We start from the raw sequence: 23,543 nt of genomic DNA, 5'->3' as shown, positions 1-23,543 counted from the left end.
GTTTTTTGCTGGGTACCAGTATGGTTCAACAAGCACAATGGTGATTAGTGAAAGACACAAAATGCTGGAGTAACTCAGTGGGACAGGCAGCATCTCCAGTGGAGTTACTCCAACATTTTGTGTCTATCTTCTGTTTAAACCAGCATCTGCAGCTCTTTCCTACACATGGTGATTAGTGAACTGGACATGTATGAATTTAAAGATACCATGTGACACTAATATTAGCAGTAAAGTGGATAACAAAGGAGACCATCTAAGATTACAGAAGGGTTAGCAGTTTGGGTTTTATAGGTTGCAAAAGGTAGGATGGATGGTGAAATCTATTTGAGGTACAATTCAAGGTTTCAGTCCTGCTTAACTGAAATAGGAGGTATAATTAATGTTTCAGATGAAAATGGGCTTGGATATTAATAGCATGGGTGCCCTTTAAATAATTCATCTCTTCACCCCAGCAGTGTTTTGGAGTCTCAATCCTAACATCCATCATTCAAGCAATCTTTCAAGTCAATTCCCTTTGTCTAGTCTAATGATTTTAGAAAGAACCAAGTAAATAATTATTTCCACATGCCAAATTGCAACTATCAGACTGTGTAATTACTGTTAACATTAGATGTCATAAGATGTTTTGACGTAAATGATGTAAATCTCCCTGCTGGACACATTTTTATGTCACTGCTTTCTGAGTGCTTCATGTTCTGACACAAGTGCACTGTAATCTTAGTCTTTTAAAATATCAATCTATTTTCAGTGTTGGACAAATTTTAGCAACTGTGGGAAATTCCAAGCAAACAACAAACTCCTGGAGGAATTCTGCAGGTCAGGCATAGTCTGGGCAGGGAAATGGGCATGAAGAGGGATCCAGTCCAGAAACGTCTCCAATCCATTCCCCTCCATGATTGCTGCCTGGCCTGCTAATTTCTTCTGGTTTCTTTTTTTTTTTGCACAGTGTTCCAGCATCTGCAGTCTTTTATGTATTGTGATCATTGAAATATTTAGTTCATGTTGGTAGTAACCAGAGGCCAAAGATGATGCCACTCTTCAAAAAGTTTTTTTTTTAAGACCCTTGTGGCAGATTTGATGTTTCGATTGCACCCCAGATAGTAGAGAACTTCTTCAGTACTGCAATGAAATGGTGTGAATTATACGCTCCATCCCCAAGAATTCTTGTTTGCAATTTTCAGAATTAATGAGGGCCTCCACTAATATTTTCCATGAAATAGACCTCACTTTGCTTCTTACTTTGAACAGCAACACAGCACAGACCAGAACTGTGTATAGTACTTCAAATATATGGCCCAAGCATGACATCCCGCCTCCTGTATGCATTATTCCGACTGATGAATGCCAGAACTCCAAATGCCGCCTTTAGACTGTTCATCTGTGTCTGAACTTTCATGGAATTGTGTGCCCACACTCCTTGGTGCCTCTGTTCCTCAACACTCCTTACCACTTTCTGTGTAGTTCCTACCCTGGTTTGACTTATTAAAATGCAACCCCTCATATTTATCTTGATTTAAACTCCATCTGCCATTCCACAGCCCACTGGCCCAGTTGATCAAGACCCTTCTGTAATCTTAGATGGTCTCCTTTGTTATCCACTTTACTGCTAATATTAGTGTCACAAAAGAATGTGTCCTTGGAAATGACTTGGCATACATGCCTCCCAATTCAAAGCTACCAGGCAATACATGATATAATAAAAAGTAACTGCAAATGCTGGTTTATAGACACAATACACGCTGTCCTTACCAGCTTTATTAGGCACATAGTCACGAATGAATAAAAATAAATTTTATTGAATTATTTTGCTTTTATTTCGTATTTAATACCATGTTATTATTTGCTTAGCATCAAATCCTTCGGGCAGATATATGAAATCTGTGCCATTTGCAGTATTTTGTTTTTTAATCTGTTTTCCGATTTCCTAGGATTTTATGGGCGTCCCTGGAGCATGGAACAGAGAAAGGAGCTGTTCAGAAGGTGTGTTTCTATAACTCGTAGGTATATTTTGAAGTTGACTGTCTCTTCAAACTAAATCAGCAATCTCATGACTTTAGGTTTATTTATTAACCCCGTGTGAATCCATACATAGAGAAATAATAGTAGTGTGAATTGTCACTGAGGAAACCTGGTCTTCTCTTCTCTTTTCGCCTTTGGAAGTGTATTGATAAATAACCTAGTTTCCTGCCATTGGATTAAAATTAGATTCTAAAGCTTTTTTCTCCACTCTAGCTAGAAGTTATTCTCACTAATAACTTTTCTGTGTGGATTTTAACCTTCAACCTATTTTTTTCCTTTAATGTGTGTTTGTATGTTTGATTTGGTTTGTAATGTTACAGATTTAACATTTTAGCTTTGAAGTAACTGTTCTAAATAGTTACATGTGCATCCTTTGTGGGCTGATTTAGCCCCTTTTGTTTCTTCCTCCACCAAATCTGGTCATCTGAACTGGTGTTCTGGTTTTATCTAAAACTCCAGCATTTTGGATACTTCAGTGCAGAGGCTTAATGTGCGTCTTTATTGTTACATTCTTCAACAGAATGCGTCGATGGGGATTGAACACATACCTTTATGCACCAAAGGATGATTATAAGCACAGAATGTTCTGGAGAGAGATGTACTCTGTTGAAGAAGCAGGTGAGTCTCAGTTCCATTTTTCCCTTTCCGTTAATGTTGTACAATTTAGTTCAGTTCAGAGGTGGAGCATGGAAACGGGCCTTTCGGCCCACTGAGTCCAAGCCAACCGTTGATCACCCGTTCACACTAGTTCTACATTATCCCACTTTTGCATCTGCTCCCTACAGACACTTGGGGCAATTGCAGAGGCTATTGTGCCTGCATGTCTCTGGGGTGTGGGAGCAAAGCAGAGTACCTGGAGGAAGCCCAAACGGTTACAGGGAGAACGTGCCAATTCCATGCAGACAGCACCCGAGGTCAGGATCGAATCTGGGTTTCTGGCGCTGTTTATCCTACACACATATTTCCCTTTGTGATTGAGCTCCACCACTAGTTGAAGAACACACTCTTCAGTCCCGGGAAGAGGCAGAGTGAAGTGTATGTTTCATAGACAATAGATAATAGGTACAGGAGTAGGCCATTCAGCCCTTCGAGCCAGCACCGCCAGTACCCCGTTCCTGCCTTCTCCCCATACCCCCTCACTCCGCTATCCTTAAGAGCTCTATCCAGCTCTCTTGAAAGTATCCAATGAACTGGCCTCCACCGCCTTCTGAGGCAGAGAATTCCACACCTTCACCACTCTCTGATTGAAAAAGTTCTTCCTCATCTCCGTTCTAAATGGCCTACCCCTTATTCTTAAACTGTGGCCCCTTGTTCTGGACTCCCCCAACATTGGGAACATGTTTCCTGCCTCTAATGTGTCCAATCCCCTAATTATCTTATATGTTTCAATAAGATCCCCCCTCATCCTTCTAAATGAGTCAAGAGTGTTTAATTGTCAGATGTACTGACAACAGACCTCTGACATTGTTCCCTACTGTAGCACAGCAGGCCTTAAACAGGCTATACATAAATAATATATAACAGAAATTTTATAAATTCATAAATTCTGGTGGCGATTTGGGTCAGGACCCTTCTGACTGAACCGTTTCTTATTTCAGCATCTTTCTGGGGAATGGTCCTGACCTAAAATGTCTCGCTGTCGATTCCCTCCACTGAAACTACCTAACCCGCTGAGTTCCTCCAGCACTGTGTTTTGCTCAAGATTCCATCATCTGCAGTTTCTTATCTCCCAGCTCATTGGCCTTTTCAATGTCCTGTTGTATCAGCGGTGTGCTGTTGTCTGTTTTGGGAGTTGACCAATTTCTTGGCTCTTAGATTGATTTTTTTTCAACATTTCTGCTGCAAAGCTTTTGTTTATTCATCTTTTTCTTGTTCTAGAGCAATTGATGCAGCTAATTACTGCAGCAAAAGAGCACAGTATTGAGTTTGTCTATGCCATATCACCTGGACTGGATATCACTTTCTCAAATCAGAAGGAGGTTGCAACTCTTAAACGCAAATTGGATCAGGTGAGTGTTTTTGTGATATTTCTGGAAGTCATACTCAATTTTGTTACTCAACTTTTTCAATTGCCAACCAGGTGAATGGGATTGGAAGTGATTTTGCTCGAGGAAGGATATTGTTAAGCTGGAAAGGGTGCAGAAAAGACTTACAAGGATGCTGCCACGATTTGAGAGTCTGACTTATAGGAAGAGGTTAGGCAGGCTAGGACTTTATTCCTTGGAGCACAGGAGGATGTGGGGTGATCTTAGAAACATAGAAAATAGGTGCAGGAGTAGGCCATTCAGCCCTTCGAGCCAGCACTGTCATTCAATATGATCACGACTGATCATCCAAAATCAGTGCCACGTTCCTGCTTTCTCCCCATATCCCTTGATTCCATTAGCACCAAGAGCTATATTTAACACTCTCTTGAATACATCCAATGAATTGACCAGTTCTCTATCCATGTCAATACCCTATCCTCATTACCATGTGCTCTAATTTTGCACTCTAATCTCTTGTGTGGGACCTTGTTAAAGGCACCATATAAAGCTGTGTAATATCACGAGGGGAATAGATGTGGTAAATGTGCAGTCTTTTACCCAGAGTAGGGGAATCAATAACCAGAGGACCGTGGTTTAAAGAGAGGGGAAAGTGTTAAAAGGAACCTGAGGAGAAAAAGGGGATGGTGGGTACATGGAATGAGCTGTCAGAGGAGGTAGTTGAGGTAGGTATCACAACATTTAAAAAGCATTTGGACAAGTGCATGGATAGGAAAGGTTTAGAGGGATATGGGCAAAATATAGGCAGGTGGGACTAATGTAGATAGGGCATCTTGGTTGGCAAGGGCAAGTTGGGCCAATGGCATAATTCCAGTTAAAAACACTGTCTTCCTGTTTTACAGGTGTCACAGTTTGGTTGCAAGTCTTTTGCACTGTTATTTGATGACATTGACCACAACATATGTCCAGCAGATAAAGAGGTCTTCAGCTCATTTGCACATGCACAACTCTCAGTTACTAACGAGATTTATCAGTACCTGGAAGAGCCGGAACACTTTTTATTCTGTCCAACTGGTGAGTATGCAGAAATATTTCTTACTGTAATGCAACCTGGGTATAAGGTTTCTGCTGCCAGTGAATCTGTAATGCTTTTCCTTTTTGCATTTGATAGTTGCAAAGGTCTTCTTGACTCCAGCGCAAAGCCAGAAATTTTGAGGGTGCAGAATTGACTCTTTTGATTTAAAACTCGCCAGAAACATTCTTTCGTTAGATGCATTTCTGTACTTGCTGATCTTTGAGACTGGTTGTATATTCCAGCTGTAGAATTGCTAAAGTAATTGAACTTTACTGTAATTTGTCTGTTGTTTAAAAGGAAGTAGTTCCAAAAAATGTTTTTGTATTAATGAACAGTGACCTCTCGTGAGATTTGTTTTAGTCACGTGTGAAGAAAATTTGTTTCCCAGATTTCTATTTCACAATCAACTCTCGACTCTGCAAATACAAAAATCTGAAGTTCAGTAAAGTTTCTTCAAATGCTTTGTGCTACCAAGGGGGTTCTTGGGCTGGTCAGAGTTGCTTTATACGTGCCATTTGTGACTGGAGTCTGCAAGTGTGAGATTACGGGAAATGTAGTCAAATTCTCCATGCAGAACACTTTCCTTTGACCCCCCCATGAAACTTGATTTGTTTAGATTAAATGTTCCAAATCAGATTGGGAAGGCATCTGCAGATTTAATTGTAGGGTTAGTTTTGCTGTTTACTGACCACGCGGTCATGTTCAAACATAATGGCATTAGAAGTGGTATTTATTTCGTATTTTTGCTCATCTTTTTCAGAATACTGTGGAACATTTTGCTACCCCAATGTTGCCCATTCCCCATATCTCAGGACTGTTGGAGATAAGCTTCTGCCTGGCATTGATGTATTGTGGACAGGTACTCTACTGTTAATTTATCTTGTCAAATCAATGTCAAGAGTATATTTGTAGAAACGAGGAACTGCAGATGCTGGTTTACAGAAAAAATACAGAGCTCTGGAGTAACTCGAGTCAGACTGCAGTCGGAAGAAGGGTCCCAACCCGAAATGTCACCTCTCCATGTTAACCAGGGGCCCACTGAGTTACTCCAGCACTTTGTGTCTAAAATATATTTATTTGTTACTTGGCTCTGCAATAGCAACATTTTCAAATTGACCTCTGGGACAGTGGCCTTGCATGCAATGTATGTATACCTATTTAATAATGTCAGTATTCCAAAGGAATGCTAACATCTTAATTGCCTTTAAATGGTGCTGTTTTCTAGCAGTATCGGGAAATATTTCAAATTTATCTGTCTACCCTTTTCGGGGGCAATGTGCCTATCCCTGAAGACACTTTTTGTACTGGTATTTTGTGAGTAGGTCACTGTATATCAGTGTTCTGATCCCCTGACAATTTTGTGTGGGGGATATTTTCTGCATAATATTCTGAGTTTGAAACTTGGCTTGAATTACTAAGCCTAGGGGTACAGATTGAGATATCTGGCTTCTATGCTACTGAAAGAAAAATAACCTAATTCTGTGTTCCCCACCCCCTGCATTGGAGAACAGTTAAGGTTAAATTTGAATCTTTAATGTTTTATTTTGTTATAAATGTCAGTGCCGCAATGATAGAGCTGCGGCCTCATGGCACAAGAGACCTGGGTTTAACCCTAACTATAGTGCTGCCTTTGGAGTTTGTACCTTCCTCCTGTGACTGCGTGAGTTTTCTCTGGTGCTCTGGTTTCCTCCCACATTCCAAAGACGTGTGGGTTTGTAGGTTAATTGGCTTTTGTAAATCGCCGCTAGTGTGTGGGATGTGAAAGTGGTATAACATAGAACTAGAGTACAAGTGATCGATGGTCGGCATACACTCAGTGGACCGAAGGGCTTGTTTCGACGCTGTATCTCTAAACTAAAATATGGTAAATCAATAACATTTGGACCAAGTACTTGATTGCAAACAGTAAAACGGGTAAAATGTGTGAGAAACAAACTTTTTTTCTTGATTTGTAGGTCCAAAGGTCGTGTCCAAAGATATCTCTGTGGAATCTATTGAAGAGGTCACCAAAATATTGAAGAGGTCTCCTCTCATCTGGGACAATCTACATGCCAATGATTATGATCAGAAACGCCTCTTTCTTGGGCCGTACAAAGGGCGGTCAACTGAGCTCATTCCACGACTGAAAGGAGTATTAACGAACCCCAACTGTGAATTTGAAGGGAACTTTGTCGCCATTCACACGCTGGCTACCTGGTACAAATCCAACATGAATGGTGTGAGGAAGGACGTCGTAATGAGTAAGTAGACTGCGTGAAACTTCGCTGCTGGCTGCATCTGTCATTTGTAACTTTAGTGTCGTTTCCAACATTGGTAGAGGTGCATTAAAAATGTGGGGGTACAGTTGGTTGTGACCCCAGAAAACCCAATTGTTTGTATTCACAACATTAATCTTACTATTAATAAGAATAATAACATGATTATAACATTAACCCAACATTAATGGGTGGTAATTATTTCCCCCACCCGTGGATGTATGGTGATTTTGAAGATGAGGCTGAAATTGGCACAAATGTTTTGTATTCAATGCCTGCCGTCTGTACAGCTGAAGTCGCTGGGGGAAGTGCTGCTGTTGGTATGTTTGTGCATCAGAGTGTGAAGCTGGGATCTTGCTGTTCCTTACCACATTCCATAGTATTTTAGTCACGTAACAAGTGATCATACTGTACTTTGTGTTAACTGGCAGCAAGCACCTCTGGCTCAGTCAGAAAACCACAAAGGATAAATATACCAAAACGATTGCCACCCCACCTTCTCTGTTCTCCTGTGACTTCTGCATTTAATTGGAATATTGATGCTGATTTTATTATGGGTTATCCTTTTTCTTTCGTCCAGCTGACACAGAAGAGAACACCGTGTCCATCCAGATCAAACTTGAAAATGAAGGCAGTGACGAGGAGATAGAAATGGATGTCTTGTACAGCCCTCAAATGGCTTTGAAGCTGGCCATAACAGAGTGGATGCAGGAATTTGGAGTACCACATCAGTATAACTGTAAGCATTTGACCGCATTTTCACCAAGTCTTTCCTATCGATGACCCACTAAGTTTTATACTCCCAAATACTGGAATGTGATTGGCACAGAAAGATTTGCTTTTCAGTTTCCATTTAATGTTGTTGCGTACGTCCAAATTGAACAATATCAAGGAGAGCCAAGAACAAATCTGGGTAGAGTCAGAATGATAGCATTCAGCCCACTCGTTCTTGCTGGCCACTTGCCAGTTCTCAATCCTCAAAGGCACCCCATGGGTCTTCCTTGTGTGAAGACTTCTTCATATCATATCATATCATATCATATATATACAGCCGGAAACAGGCCTTTTCGGCCCTCCAAGTCCGTGCCGCCCAGTGATCCCCGTACATTAACACTATCCTACACCCACTAGGGACAATTTTTACATTTTACATTTACCCAGCCAATTAACCTACATACCCGTACGTCTTTGGAGTGTGGGAGGAAACCGAAGATCTCGGAGAAAACCCACGCAGGTCACGGGGAGAACGTACAAACTCCTTACAGTGCAGCACCCGTAGTCAGGATCGAACCTGAGTCTCCGGCGCTGCATTCGCTGTAAAGCAGCAACTCTACCGCTGCGCTACCGTGCGCACTATTCTTAAATATAATCACTAGCAATAATTTTCCTCAACTGCCCTTGAATACTTCTACAAATTATGTACCCCTGCATGCCTCCCTCCCTACTGAGTACGATTTAACCTTTCCATTCACAGTGTAGGCTTCGTAAGCAGAATGACCTGAAATAGTTGTATCTGCCTCAACTACTGTGGCATCTTGTTCCATAAACATCACCCTCTGTCTGGAAAGGTTGTGCCCCCCCCCCCCCTAGATTCCTTCCTCACTGTAAACCTATCCCCTATAGTTTTTTATTTTCCTATCCCTGGAAAGAAGACTCCGTGCATTCACCGTATCTCATTTAGGTCACCATAAGGCTCCTCTGCTCCAAGGAATAAAGTCCTAGCTTGCCCAACTTTTCCCTATAAACCCGGGCCCTCATTCTGTATAATTGTAAATCTTACCACTCTTTCCAGCTTAATGGCATCTTTCTTCTAGCAGGGTGACCAAAACTGTACTCAGCACTCCATGTGAGGCCTCACCAACGTCTGGTACAACTGCAACATATCCCAACTCCAGTACTTGATGCTTTGACCAACAAACGCCATCATGCCAAACATCTTCACCACTCTGTCCACTGATACCACTTTTAGGCAGTTATGTACTTGTACTGCAAGGTCCCTCTGTTCTATAACACTCCCAACACTACAGCCACCTTGGTGTGAAAATCCTATACAAGAGTAATTTCTATGAGATGGCACTTCCATCACTTTGCTGCTGCTTAAGAATAGATGCTGGGTAAACAAAGGCAAAGTTAGATGGTTGCCTGTTGCTGCTCTATTGAGAGAACATTGTCAATTTTGGTCTGTGAGATCTTCCATTCCATTCCAGTTTTGTGCTAAAATATTGTTGCTAAACTGGAATTTTCCTTTGAACTATTCATGAATTAGGTTTCGATTTATAGCCACATGCACTGAGTCACTGCATAAAGGTTTGTTTTGTATGATCTCCCATCAGATTGGATGTTCTATCCAAAAATACACTTGTCAAACTCGAGTACAATAGATGGAACAATGGGGAAGAATGCAGAGTGCAGAATATAGTTCTCAGCATTGTAGCCCATCAATTCCAGAGACCAAGTCCAATGTCTGCAATGGGGTAGAGGTGAATCAGACGGTACCCAAGCTTATGGAAAGAACATTTTGAAGCTTGATATAACAGCTGTTTCTGAGTATGCTGGTGCGTGCTTTCAAGTTTCTAGTTTGCTTTTTTGTTTAATGAATATTTTTTGTTTTCAGGCCGATCAGTCCCTCACAGCGGTGCAAAGACAAACTCGGTTGACACGGGAGGGATTGACACACCATGCCTGAACTCTTCTACGACAGTGACCACGGTTTATCAGCAGCCCATCATGAGTCAGGGAAGCCCACTGAGTGGCGAGCCGGTCTTACTGGCCAAGGAAGAGGAGGAAAAGAAACAGCAGTCCGATGAGGAGCCAATGGAAATGGTATTGGAAAAACCAGACGAGCAAGAAACCAAAAACGTTAATCAGATCCTTACAGACATCGTCAAAGCCAAAATGTCTGAGGATCTCAAACCCATGGAAATGGACAAAGACGGTATTGCTGAATCCAAGTCTCCGGAGATCTTTATGCAGGAAGATTCGGGAAGTGACATGGCACTGATGCAGACAGATGAGCAGATGAACAAGGAACAGTACATCCCAGGTCCCAACGACAAGCCTCTCTATGCTGCTGAGGCTGTGACTTTGGAAGATCTGAACCTCTTGGCTGAGATGTTCTATCTGCCTTATGAGCACGGACCCAAATCTGTTCAGATGTTGAGGGAATTTCAGTGGCTTCGGGCAAACAGTAGTGTCGTCAGTGTGAACTGTAAAGGAAAAGATGCTGAGAAGGTAAAATGTAGAGAGATTTTGTTTACTCTCTCCTATCAAACACACAGGGCGGCTCCAGCAAAGTGTTAGGCACAGTGTACAGCTCCTTCTGAAATGATTCATTTAATGATCCCTGGAAGTTATGGAATGGAGTCGATATAAGTTATATATTGAGATGGAGCAGGTGAAGAGGCCAGTCAACATCTGACAGTCGTACACCGATCCAGCCTTTTTTGGTCTGTTGCCTCCGTGCCGACTGAGAAGACTGTCTATACTGATCCCACTTGGCCCACATCCCTCTTTTCCCATGTGCTTATGTGCTGTGTTTATGTCCACATTTGCCAGCTTTTTCCACACATGTACCATCCTCTTGGGGAGAAAACCTGTGTACTCTCTCTCCTTTAAATGTTTCCTCTCTCACTTTAAACGCGTTCTCCAGTTTAAGACGTCTACGCTTGGAGAAAAACTGACTATCCATCCTATTTAACTCCCAGATAATTTATAAAACTACACTCCTCCGCCTCCAATGAGAACAGTTACAACCTATCCAATCTCTTCTTGTAACTGAAACCCTTGATTCCAGGTGACATCCTGAGGAATCTGTTCTTCAAAATTTCTAGCGCTGCCACATTCCTTCGACAGGTGACCAGAATTGAACACAATATTCCAAATGTAGCCAGCTATGTCTTTTACAGTTGCAACATTACCCACCGCTTCCTATCACCCCAACAATTTTGGATCTAGTTTGCCAAAATACCTTGGATCCCATGCGCCATAACTTCCTGCACCAGCTTGCCATGTGGGATCTTGCCAAAAGCCTTGCTAAAGTCTGGACAGAGTGAGTGGGGAGGGGATGTTTCCACTAGTGGGAGAGTCTAGGACCCGAGGCCATAGCCTCAGAATAAAAGGACGTACCTTTAGAATGGAGATGAGGAGGAATTTCTTTAGCCAGATGTTGGTGAATCTGTGGAAATTATTGCCACAGACAACTGTGGAGGCCAAGTCGATGGATATTTTTAAGGTGGGGATTGGCAGATTATTGATTAGTAAGGGTGTCAGGGGTTATGGGGAGAAGGCAGGAGTATGGGGTTTAGAGGGAAAGATAGATCAGCCATGCGTGAATGGTGGAGTAGACTTGATGTTTCAACTGCGGGTAATGTTTCATTTCACTACACATTTATGTGTATGTGACAAATAAACGACTATTGACTATTGAAGGACCAAATGGCCTAATTCTGCTCCTTGAATGTACGTGCCCTTCATAATGTTTGGGACAAAGACCCATCATTTATTTCTTTGCCTCTACTCCAAAATTTGAGATTTGTAATTGGGGAAAAAAATCACATGTGATTAAAGTGCACTTTGTCAGATGTTATTAATGGGTATTTTTATACATTTTGATTTCACCATGTAGAAATTACAGCTGTGTTTATACATAGTCCCCCCATTTCAGGGACCATAATGTTTGGGACACATGGCTTCACAGGTGTAATTGCTCAGGTGTGTTTAATTGTCTCAATGCTGATATAAGAATGCTCTCAGCACCTAGTCTTTCCTCCAGTCTTTCCATCACATTTGTAAACTTTTATTGCTGTTTATCAACATGAGGACCAAAGCTGTGCCAATGATAGTCAAATAAGCCATTATGAGACTGAGAAACAAGAATAAAACTGTTAGAGACATCAGCCAAACCTTAGGCTTACCAAAATCAACTGTTTGGAACATCATTAAGAAGAAAGAGAGCATTGGCGAGCTTACTAATCGCAGAGGGACTGGCAGGCCAAGGAAGACCTCCACAACTGATGACAGAAGAATTCTCTCTATAATAAAGAAAAATCCCCGAACACCAGTCGGACAGATCAGAAACACTCTTCAGGAGTTAGGTTTGGACTTGTCAATGACCACTGTCCACAGAAGACTTCATGAACAGAAATACAGAGGCTACACTGCAAGATGCAAACCACTGGTTAACTGCAAAAATAGGATGGCCAGGTTATAGTTTGCCAAGAAGTACTTAAAAGAGCAACCACGGTTCTGGTAAAAGGTCTTGTGGACAGATGAGACGAAGATTAACATATCAGAGTGATGGCAAGAACAAAGCATGGCGGAGAGAAGGAAGTGTCCAAGATCCAAAGCGTACCACCTTATCTGTGAAACACGGTGGTGGGGGTGTTATGGCCTGGGCATGCATGGCTGCTGAAGGTACTGGCTCACTTATCTTCATTGATGATACAACTGCCGATGGCAGTAGCATAATGAATTCTGAAGTGTATAGACACATCCTATCTGCTCAAGTTCAAACAAATGCCACAAAACTCATTGGCGGGTGGTTCATTCAGTGGCAAGACAATGATCCCAAACATACCGCTAAAGCAACAAAGGAGTTTTTCCAAAGTTAAAAAATGATCATTTCTTGAGTGGCCAAGTCAATCACCCGATCTGAACCCAATTGAGCATGCCTTTTATATGCCGAAGAGAAATCTGAAGGGGACTATCCCCAAAACAAGCATAAGCTAAAGATGGCTACAATACAGGCCTGGCAGAGCATCACCAGAGAAGACACCCAGCAACTGGTGATGTCCATGAATCGCAGACTTCAAGCAGTCATTGCATGCAAAGGATGTGCAACAAAATACAAAACATGACTACTTTAATTTACATGACATTGCTGTGTCTCAAACATTATGGTGCCCTAAAATGGGGGAACTGTATAAACACTGCTGTAATTTCAACATGGTGAAACCAAAATGTATAAAAATGGCGTTTATTAAAATCTGTCAATGTGCACTTTAACCACATGTGATTTTTCCTATTACAAATCTCAAATTGTGGAGTACAGAGGGAAATAAATAAATCTACTGCCTTGCTCTCATACATTTTCTTAGTCGCCTCAAAAAAAAAAGATCTGATTGGTGAGGCAGGATTCCCCATACATAAACCTGTGCCAACTACCCCTAGTCAGTCTAAGTGATCCTAAATCCTGTCCCAAATAATTTTTCTCTCGATAGTTTCTGTACTACTGACATAAGACTCACCTACCTGGAGTTCCCTGGCTCATCCGTACCGCCCTTGAATAATACCTCTGAGTTCCTCCTGTAATTTGTGTTCTACGTAAAACATCAGCATCTGCAGTTCCTTTTTGTTTCTGTCCTTTGAGTTGAACATGGCCTTTGCTGACCTGATATTATTTTCCTCCATTTCTTCTGCATTTTTGCCTCTTCTAAGGATCTGTCTTTAAACATTATTTGGTGGTCAGCTCTTCCTGTTAACAATCTTGGGTGTGGTTTGGTGATGTATTGATCTATTGACTGATTTTAAAATTGCAAGCTGAGCAACTAAACACCCTATTTCCAGGATTAATTACATCTTTTTAAGTAGAAGGTTCTTTCAAAGAAATGATTGCCTCACCCTGGGGAATATTCAAATGATAAAATGTTTAGTTCAGAGATACAGCATGGAAACGGGCCTTTAGGCCCATAGAGTCCGTGCAGACCACCGATAACCCATACACTAACACTATCCTACACACTAGGGACAATTTTTACAGAAGCCAAATAACCTACAAACCTACACGTCTTTGGAATGTGGGAGGAAACCGGAGAAAACCCATATATCATCATATCATATATGTATACAGCCGGAAACAGGCCTTTTCGGCCCACCAAGTCCGTGCCGCCCAGTGATCCCCGTACATTAACACTATCCTACACCCACAGGGAGAACGTAAAACTCCATACAGACAGCACCTGTAGTCAGGATCGAACACTGGTCTCTGGAGCTGTAAGGCAGCAGCTTTACTGCTGCTCCACTGCCGACCCAAAATTGCATTGAGTTATACTCTATCCATAAGTGTGTATTTAGACAATAAGAAGAGTTCTGATTTTTCTGTTACAGATTGAGAAATGGCATTTCAGAGCCACCAAGTTTGAAGAAATGTGTTGCAGAGTAATGCAGATGTTTACTCGCCTGGCTAACTGCGAAAACCGATCCATTCTCTACGATTTGTACCCTTACGTCTGGGACATAAAGGGTGTTGTCGCCATGGTGAAATCCTTTGTCCAGTGGTTAGGTAGGTAATATCGCAGTCTGGTATTGATCCCACATGCTCTTGGTTTGAGATCCTACAATTGTGTCAGCCCTTGAAAACTCTTAAACTAAAACTATCACTGCACCAAATCGATCTGGAATCCGAAGGTCGCACTTCAGAAATAATTTCTGCCATCCGCTACTTCTGTCCTTTAAAGATACGGCATCTTCTAATTAACCCACATTGATCTTGAATTCCCCTCCCCTGCCCACATCACATGTACAGTGCAGGACATTGGCATGCTGATATCTTGTTTCTGAGCTGGGATTTTAAACCAACACCAGGATTAGAGTTAATGATTTTGAGTTAATAGTTTCTAAACCACTCTTTTCCACTAACTTTACTTTTCAGAGGATGATGCAGTTGTTCCTTGTAACTATTTAAAGCCCAGTGGTGATAAAAAAAAAAAAAGAAACAGCTCATTGCATTTCATTTTTGTGTTGTCTCTTTTTTCTGGGACTGACTGTGGACTGCATCACGTCACTAGAACTAGTAAAATGTCTCGAAATTGTGGAATGGCACCCAGAGGAATTAACCCAGGGAGAACTGAAATGTGCCGAGATCACACCCTGCCGTTGGGAGCTGCTTGCTGTGTGTCTTGTAACATTACTGTTTCCAACAGAACAGTGGCACGCCAGCAGAAGCCGAAGGCTTGGAACGCAAACTCCAGGCCACAGCGCATGCGAGCTTTATAAAACACGCAAGGCTATTCTGGTGACTGCTGCTTCAGTCAGTACTTCACAATTGCTACCAGTTCCAAAACAACAACAAAAAATGGGCAGTAAGCCGTATTAATATCTGGAGACTCCAATCTCCTTTTGCAAATGCAATTGGAATACAGTCATGGAATGAAACAACGATGAGAGCTTACTTTGATTGAGGTGGTGGAGTGCGGACTGTCTCAGGCACCAGCATGGTCTAGGTTACGGCATGTAACCAAATTTTATTCACAGGTTCTACGCAGATGACAGGGAATATGGCGTGGATGCAGTCTTTTAAAGAATAATGCAGCAGGCAGCTCAACTGGCGTCGTGATCACGGCACGGGTTCGTCTTTTGAAACGCCTAGGATTATTCTAGTGGCAAGGTCCCCAGTCCGAGGGCAAAGCATTTCGATAGTTTTTTGTAAAAGGCTGCCGTTGTGTGTTGGGGAGGGGCGAGAAAATTCTTGACTTCCACAAATGCTGCAGTGAGTGTAACACAAGAGTTTGCAATCTTATAATGGCAGGTGTACAGCCCACCATGTGGTTGTGATACAATTCAGAATGTAGAATAGCAGTTTTCTGGTAGAGATCAGAAATGATGAATATCTGACCCTCCTGATAGTTAAAAGAAAATCAATGAGTGGGATGCTTTTTTTTCCCCCTTGAGTCAGTATTGAACTCTTATGTGAGAGCTTAGATTCATCTTATCTATTAATCAGCAGTATACAACAGTTAGTTGGCAGCTTACAAATATTAGATTCCATTATTGGAGTCATAATTGGCATTATGTTCGGCGCAGATATTGTGGGCTAAAGGGCCTGTTCCTATGTTTTAATTTTATTTTGGCAAAATCAACAATAGATTACACAAACAGCAGTGCTTCAAACAAACTATTCGGCAAATTCAGTGTTAGTTCATTAAACATTGGAGGGGGGGCACAAGTTGTGAGAAAGGCAGCTTTAGAGCTCGGCTTTTTCCCCCACTGAGATTGTCCTAGTGTTCAGTGATGCGGTTTGCATTCTGTCATAACCTGAGTGTGATGCTGTGATGTGAAGGGTTACTAACGGCCTCTTCTATTGTCTTGTCTTCTTCCCTCATTGTGTACAGATGGAAGAATCCTCAGCACAAGTTACTACAGCTGTGGGATCGACAACGCCTGATGTATGAAGCGTGGCGCGATCATTCATTAAGCTTAGTGATAGGCAGTGAGGTTTTCTAAGAGAATGTTTTGAGGAAGTCTTGAAGTCACATTTATGCAGCCAGTATTATAAGAAATGCTTTAACTTTTTTTTTTATAGAACACAGTCCAGATTAACTTTGAAATCAAAAGCTAGTTGTGTTACTGTCCCCCAAGTACCCGTTACAAGCTTTATGCAATGTTTTGTTTTGCGGTCTGTTATAATGTAGGAAAAATTATTTCTGAAGCTGCAGTTAATTTTTAGAAATGGGCTCAGTTTTCAAAGCTGATTCATTTTGCAAATGGAAGTCAATTGCAGCATAAAAATTAATCTAGTTCTCCATGCCCCAGCCCTAAAAACATATACTGAAGGTTCAGTAAAGTGTTTCCGTGCCACATTCCATATCTGTCATTTTATTAAAGTTCTGCATTTTTCATTCTAGATTGGCAAGTAACGTGGGTACTGCTCAGGACTGTATCTCACTAGTGAATCGAGAGGAAGGCTTCCTTATTCGTAGCCAGGTTACAGACTCGTTTTTGCATTGATCCATAAAAACGAGCACGGCCTAGAAACTGAAGCTTTCTCTCTTGTGCTGCTCTGCTGATCTTGTCAGATGACTGTCATGGTATGGACTGCAAGCCAGTCATCATTTCTGTTCACCTATTTGGAATAGTGAGCGAAAGTGGAAAGTCAAAGTGAACAGAGTTTTCCAGTATTGCTTTCAGTTTATAAACCATGGTGCAAGAATTCTTAATTGTGGAAGGGGGGCTTCGGTGCATCTGACCCTTCCCACCTTGTCCCCATTAGGATTGTGGGGAAAGTTGCTTTGTGCAGGAGCCGGTGCAATGTTTGATGCTTCGATTTCTTGTTTTGGAAGTATGGCTAATAGCAAAACTTAAGCATTTATTTCTCAAGTCAACATTTGGTCCCAAATATTGAGTGGCTTTTCACTTTTCTGGCTGGTTTTAGATCTCAGATTTTCTGACGGCCTAAATTGCCTCCGTGTTCACCCCATTAAATCGCGACAGTGCAGATATAAGTGCAGATACAGTGCGAGCTTCTATTCAACCTCTGCCTCCCAAACTGTGTCCCACAAGTTGGCATTCAGCGGGACTGACAGGCTAGTGCCGTAGTGTGGTGACTCTTTGCATGCTGGTCCCAGAGGAGGATCGACTAATCATCCGATACAGGTGCTCCACAGCAGCATATAGTTTGGATCCTTTGTGAACTGTGCTAAATGTATAGCATTGAAGCACAGCTTTGTTAAAGGCACTACCTGAAGCTATCAGCTCCAGGAAATGGGTTGTATAATGGCCTTTGTATAAAAACATTGTCTCCAGTGTTATTTGTTGGAAACCTGTGCTTTATCTGTGATCACATCTGTCTGTAGTGGAGCTGCAGGTTTGTGCCGTTGATGTAAATGAGCTGCATGACTGCATGGTAACGACATTTCATTCAAATTTATTTTTGAATGACAATAAAGGTAATCCAATCCAGTGTCGAAGGGTGATAGAGGGAGAATGTGCAAATATTTGGAAGCGGTAAAGTTGATTCTACATGTGGAATCACCTTTTAAAATTGTCTCCTGCCTTAACACTCTAAATGGTTATTTACACGTCTGGTGAACATGTCTGTCTTTCCCTCACTTGCTCTCCAATCTTTGTTATAGTTAATTGTCTGCTCAGTATTAAAAATGGAGGGAGCATTTACCCAGCAAGGTTCCAGGTTCATAATTTTGACCTGACCACATCGCCTGTCCCTGTTGATGGAGTGGCTTGGCGTGACTGGAACAATATTATTTTGCGCCCCTTTCCTTTGGCTGACTTGGACTCAGTTGGCTGATTCTCTGAATAGAAACAGTTAACTGTCCAAATTCACTATGTTTAGTCTTGTTTCCTCTCTCTACGTTTGAAACAATACATAGCCATCCATCCTTCCTGTTCCTTCTTCAACCTCGCTTCATGGCTAGGAAAGAAAGTGATCAGGGCGGTCGGTGCCTCAAAAGCAGTGAAACAATCTGCGATTACATTTCAAAGCAGCTTCAGGCTACAAAGTCCTCACCCAGTGATTCCTGGTTGCAAAGGGAATTTGGGAACTTGCTAGAAACCGGACGTTATGTTGAGAGTAAACAGGGTCGTGGTTCCAGGCCTTCAACTGGTGTGCAAATACAGATTCAACTTGATTTTTCCAATATACACCTAAACCATATAGAAAACTCACCAGCCACAAATGAAAAGAATTGACAACTTCAGTCCCATCCAGAGAACTTCAGTCCTATCCAGAGTACCATTGTGTGTTTGAGTTAATATAATTGCTGCAAATTTAACTTGGATTTAAAAACCTGCTAGAATTGAAGAAATTTGAGATGAGAAGAGAACATGGGCGTTATCTGTGTTACTGAAACTTGGAGTTGATGCCTTGCTTTAAGACAATCTTGGTCTTGTTTTACCTCTTGGGAAAATTTCCGTCAAACGTCTTGAATGGTAGACTCTGGAGTGAATTTTACATCCTTTGGAAGAAGCGAGCTGAGCAGGCAAAGATGGCTGGCTGTCTTGATGTACGTACAAGGTCTGTTGGCCAGGTAACCCTCTGTCGGACAAGGGTGAGCTGGGGAGACTAGTTGCCTGCAGCTTACAGCCCTGTCCTGCCCAGCTTCAGTTTGTTGACTATATCGAGCTTTTATTGTTGGACCTCGCTGATAATACGAGAACTGAAGGATGCCGTGATTGCTCAAAGATTGATGAGCCTTGCCCCCATTGAAAGACACGCAACCTGCAGATGGTGGGAACCTGAAATAAGAAATCAAGAGAGTTGAAAATACTTAGCAGATTCAAGCAGGGATTGTGAGAATGAAACATTGTGTTTCCCTTATCAACTATTGCTGGCGCATTCCCAGCATTTTCTTTACTTTTTAATTGAAGCTCGCAATTATTTTTGATCTGTAACCAGCATAGATAGGTTAAAGGTTTTCCTGTTTAAACAAACAAATCTGCATACCAAGTGTCATCTAACAAGAGGAGCCAAAATGTGACTTCATTTTAAGTTAAGGAATGCTTAGGGCTGCAATGGGACTTTAGGGGCATCCTTTCAATATCCAATGTAGCCAAAACAGCATGGCAAAACTTGGAATTATTCCATGCACATTTGTAAATAAAGCATTTTGTAAAGAGCCACGGTCAAACACTTCTCTATTGGTGGTGACATTTGATGGGTTAATAGACGACTGTTTCGTATTAAAACCTTTCTAAAGAAGAGTGGGCAAGAAGAGTGGTGTGGATCATTACAGCCCTAAACTCGTGCAAGGGATAGTCCAGTTCAGAGAGGGCAATTCTTTCTGCGCATTTTTTCTTTCTATTGAGAAGGTGGTGTATTGCTTTTGTGGAAAAGTAAGACCACAGGAAGCCCCCACGTAACATTCTCCGCTTGGATCTGATCAACAGGGTGTCGTAGTCAATCTTCAGCACAGTTCTTGAGTGGCGACCAAGAACCCTGGGCCTTTAGAGGTGGTCTAGCAGGAGAGTTTCAGGTATTCTACCAATTCCCAATGACTGATGTTATTTTTTCTTCATTTTGAAAGAGAAAACATTGTGCAAAAGGAAAGGATTGGTCTGTTGATGGCTAGCTGGTTTCTTTGACAGAATTTGGTACACTTTGGTACTGGCACTAATTTGCTTTCTTTTCAGTTTGGAAGGAGATGTTGGAATCCCACTGCGCCTGCGCGCGCTGCAAATTTTAGTTGACGTGTCGTTGACAAAAACGTTCCTTTGCAGGTTGCGCGACATTTACTGAGCGCTGCGCAGCTTGCTTCCACCTCGAAGTTCCATGAACCGCGAAGGCCAAGTAATGAAGTGAACATTCAGCCTCAAATGTGGTGGGGACGGAGGGCGGGCGGGAGGGAGGAAGACACCGAGACATCTATGTAAACACACTAAGTTATAACTCGCCTTGCCATTGGTGCCTAATGGACTCGAATGGGAGGGTCGATGGACAAGGATGTTTTCTATCCAGACTCTGCTGAACATTCTTGGTTTTTCCTCAAAGGTTCATGGAGCTTCGTTGCGCTGTTTTGTTTTCTCCTCCACAGGTGCTTTTGCGCGCAGCCTGTGATACCGCGCTTGCGATGAAACTCTGGGTGCACTGCTTCGACAGCCAGTTAACCCTCTCCAGACCAAACCTCCCCAGACATTCCTTGCCCCCCCACCCCCCCAAACCCTTCAAAAGAGATTATTTGGCCTTTTTTTAAAAACGAAAAATAAAACTACGATTTCCGTAGTACGTGCAGTAATTGGCACCTCCCTGACTTCTTTGCTGCTGCAGATACTGTGTGTCATGTCCAGTGACTGGAATTGGTTCCAGCTGCTTTGCTGCACGTGATGCTTTGCATGGTGCCTTCAGTAGCAATTGAGTTTGAGATTGGAAGGTATGTTGTGTGGAGCATATACTGATGTCCCAAAGTAGTCGCAGAGCAGTACTGACTAAGCTGTTTGTTCTTCGCAGCGTTTGTTGCCCATTGACGGGGCAAACGATCTCTTCTACCAACCACCGCCACCCACGCCGACGTCAAAAGTCTACGCCATCAGGCCATACTTCCCAAAGGATGAGGTAAGTGTCATTTTCATCTCAACTACACCATCGAGACACTCTTAAATCCTGGCATTTTGTGTTCATGTAAACTAAGAAGGGTCCTAACCTGAAACGTCACCTATACATAAGGTAGACACAAAATGCTGGAGTAACTCAGCGGGTCAGACAGCATGTCTGGAGAAATGGAATAGCTGACATTTCGGGTTGGAACCCTTCTTCAGACCATGCTATTAGCCATCTTAAAACGGCTGATCTCTAAAGCTATGCAGGCACAGGCCTGGTCAGTACTTGGCTGGGTATAAACCAACATCTTTAGTTCCTTCCTACACACATGTCACCTTTCCATGTTCTCCAGAGATGCTGTGATACTCAGCGTCTTTTGTTATTAAACGAAAATTTAACTGAGTTTTAATCAGATTCTTAATATATATCAAAATTCCAAACCTTATCACCAACTGTGAAATGTGGTGTTGGTGTCAGACAGTGGCTTCTCATCCAACTCGCATTCTCCTTCCATGTAACTATAAGAAAAAAACTGCTGAAAGAGTTCGACAAGTCAGGCAGCATCTGTGGATTGAAATGGACAGGTGACATTTCATCAGTTTGAAGAATGTTCCCGATCTGAAACGTCGCCTGTCCCTTCCTTCCACTGACACTGCCTGACCTACTGAGTTCCTCCAGCACTTTGTTTAGCTCAAGATTCCATCCCCTGCAGTTTCTTGCGTGCTCCCTCCTACTATCAGTGTTTACTGGCCAACTTCAGATATTCATGCCCTGAGGATCTTCAATGTACCTGAGGGCTTTGCAGTTTTGACAGTCTGAAGAAGGGTCCCGACCCAAAACATCATCTGTCCATTTCCCTCCCCAGACGCTGCCTGACCCACAGAGATCATCCAGCACTTTGTGTTTTGCTCAAGATTCCATCACCAGTTCCTTGTGTCTCTGCGTAACTACAGACATTTGTTGGAGGAAGCTTTTTTTTTTCTTATGTCATTGCTGTCCATGCACAGAAGCCACTTAAATGAGATGCTTTTATCTCCATTTGCTTCAGTTATTTATTGAGTTGGTCTTGAGAAAGCAACTGCTGCTTGTGCAAACTATTTGACTTTAGACTATAGTGGTGCCGCGCAGAAACAGACCTTTCGGCTCACTGAGACCGTACTGACCGCATACACTAGCACTATCCTACACACTACAGACAATTTAATAACTTACCGGAGCCATTAAACCTACGAACCTGCTCATATTTGAGTGTGGGAGGAAGAGGAACATACTGTACAAACTCCATAGAGGCAGCACCTGTAGTCAGGATCAAACCCGAGCCTCAGGTGCTGTAAAGCAGCAACTCTGCTGCTGTGCCATATTTGAACAAGTGATATGTCTGCATCCTTCCCTCTTGGTCTTACAAAAGATTTTAATCCCTCGGTAATGGGAAGAAGGCATCTCCCAAGGCAGTACTCTGACTATTATCACTCAGAAACCGTGTTCACGGTTTATATTCATGCTGTATCTTTATATTTTTAGAAGTTAAGCATTATCGTATCTTCTTTTGACCATCTCTTCAGTGGCTATTGTTGCTGTTTCTTCTAAATTGCTAGGTCAATTACTTTAGACATTAGAGATACAGCATGGAAACGGGTCCTTTGGCCCACCGAGTCCACTCCAACCGGCGATCAACCTGTATACTAGCACTATGCCACACAATTGCCAGGGGCAATTTACAATTTTTACCAAAGCCAATTAATCTACAAACCTGCACGTCTTTGGAGTGTGGGAGGAAACCAGACCACCCGGAGAAAATCCACGCGGTCACAGAGAGAGAGTTCAAACTTCGTACAGACAGCACCTGTAGTCAGGATCGAACCCAGGTCTCTGGCGCTGTGTGGCAGCAATTCTACCGCTGCGCCATTGTGCTGCAGGGATCAGGAGAACAACAAGTGGCGTAATTTTAGCATTCGTACATCGAGGATCAGTCCGGCTGTAACCTCTGTTCTCTTAACTGTTCAACGCAGAACGAGATGCAAACTCAATGGGTGAGGAAATTTGATTACTGTAGCTACCAAGGCTTTTTAAATTATCCAAAAGTGATCAGTTTATTAAACGTTCAAAGTAGAATTACTTTTGAATACTTTTTAAAAAAAGCCTTGGTACATTTAGATTAATCCATGAGAATTCACTTTGCATTTTTGTAATGGCACACTGGCTGAATTAAATCTGGCAATGTCATACAGCACGGAAACTTGTCAATCCCCACCTAAGTTAATCCCATTTGCCTGCACTTAGCCCATACCCATCTGTACCTTTCCTAAGACATAGGAGCAGAATTAGGCCACTCCGCCCATCGTGTCTGCCCCGCCATGCGATCATGGCTGATCCATTTTTTTCTCTGCCTCATTCTCCTGCCTTCTCTCCTTATTAACACCGTTACTAATCGAGCACCTATTAAT

General features: G+C 42.3%; 1 protein-coding gene across 2 annotated transcripts in view; it reads left to right on the top strand.

Moving 5' to 3' along the window:
• oga (O-GlcNAcase) overlaps positions 1-23,543 on the top strand; it is a 46,654-nt gene that overhangs the window by 9,940 nt on the left and 13,171 nt on the right. For both annotated transcript variants that reach the window (XM_078413289.1, XM_078413290.1), the window contains exons 2-12: positions 1,929-1,980; positions 2,540-2,637; positions 3,898-4,028; positions 4,907-5,078; positions 5,840-5,938; positions 7,035-7,319; positions 7,915-8,073; positions 9,949-10,565; positions 14,439-14,613; positions 19,953-20,038; positions 21,010-21,114. In XM_078413289.1, the coding sequence (XP_078269415.1) occupies positions 1,929-1,980; positions 2,540-2,637; positions 3,898-4,028; positions 4,907-5,078; positions 5,840-5,938; positions 7,035-7,319; positions 7,915-8,073; positions 9,949-10,565; positions 14,439-14,613; positions 19,953-20,038; positions 21,010-21,114 (1,979 nt within the window). The remainder of the gene's footprint in view (positions 1-1,928; positions 1,981-2,539; positions 2,638-3,897; positions 4,029-4,906; positions 5,079-5,839; positions 5,939-7,034; positions 7,320-7,914; positions 8,074-9,948; positions 10,566-14,438; positions 14,614-19,952; positions 20,039-21,009; positions 21,115-23,543) is intronic.

Source organism: Rhinoraja longicauda, chromosome 16, assembly GCF_053455715.1.
Source record: "Rhinoraja longicauda isolate Sanriku21f chromosome 16, sRhiLon1.1, whole genome shotgun sequence".
Lineage (NCBI taxonomy): Eukaryota > Metazoa > Chordata > Chondrichthyes > Rajiformes > Arhynchobatidae > Rhinoraja > Rhinoraja longicauda.
Note: the sequence above shows the minus strand (reverse complement) of the source record. Positions and strands in the feature narration are given on the sequence as shown.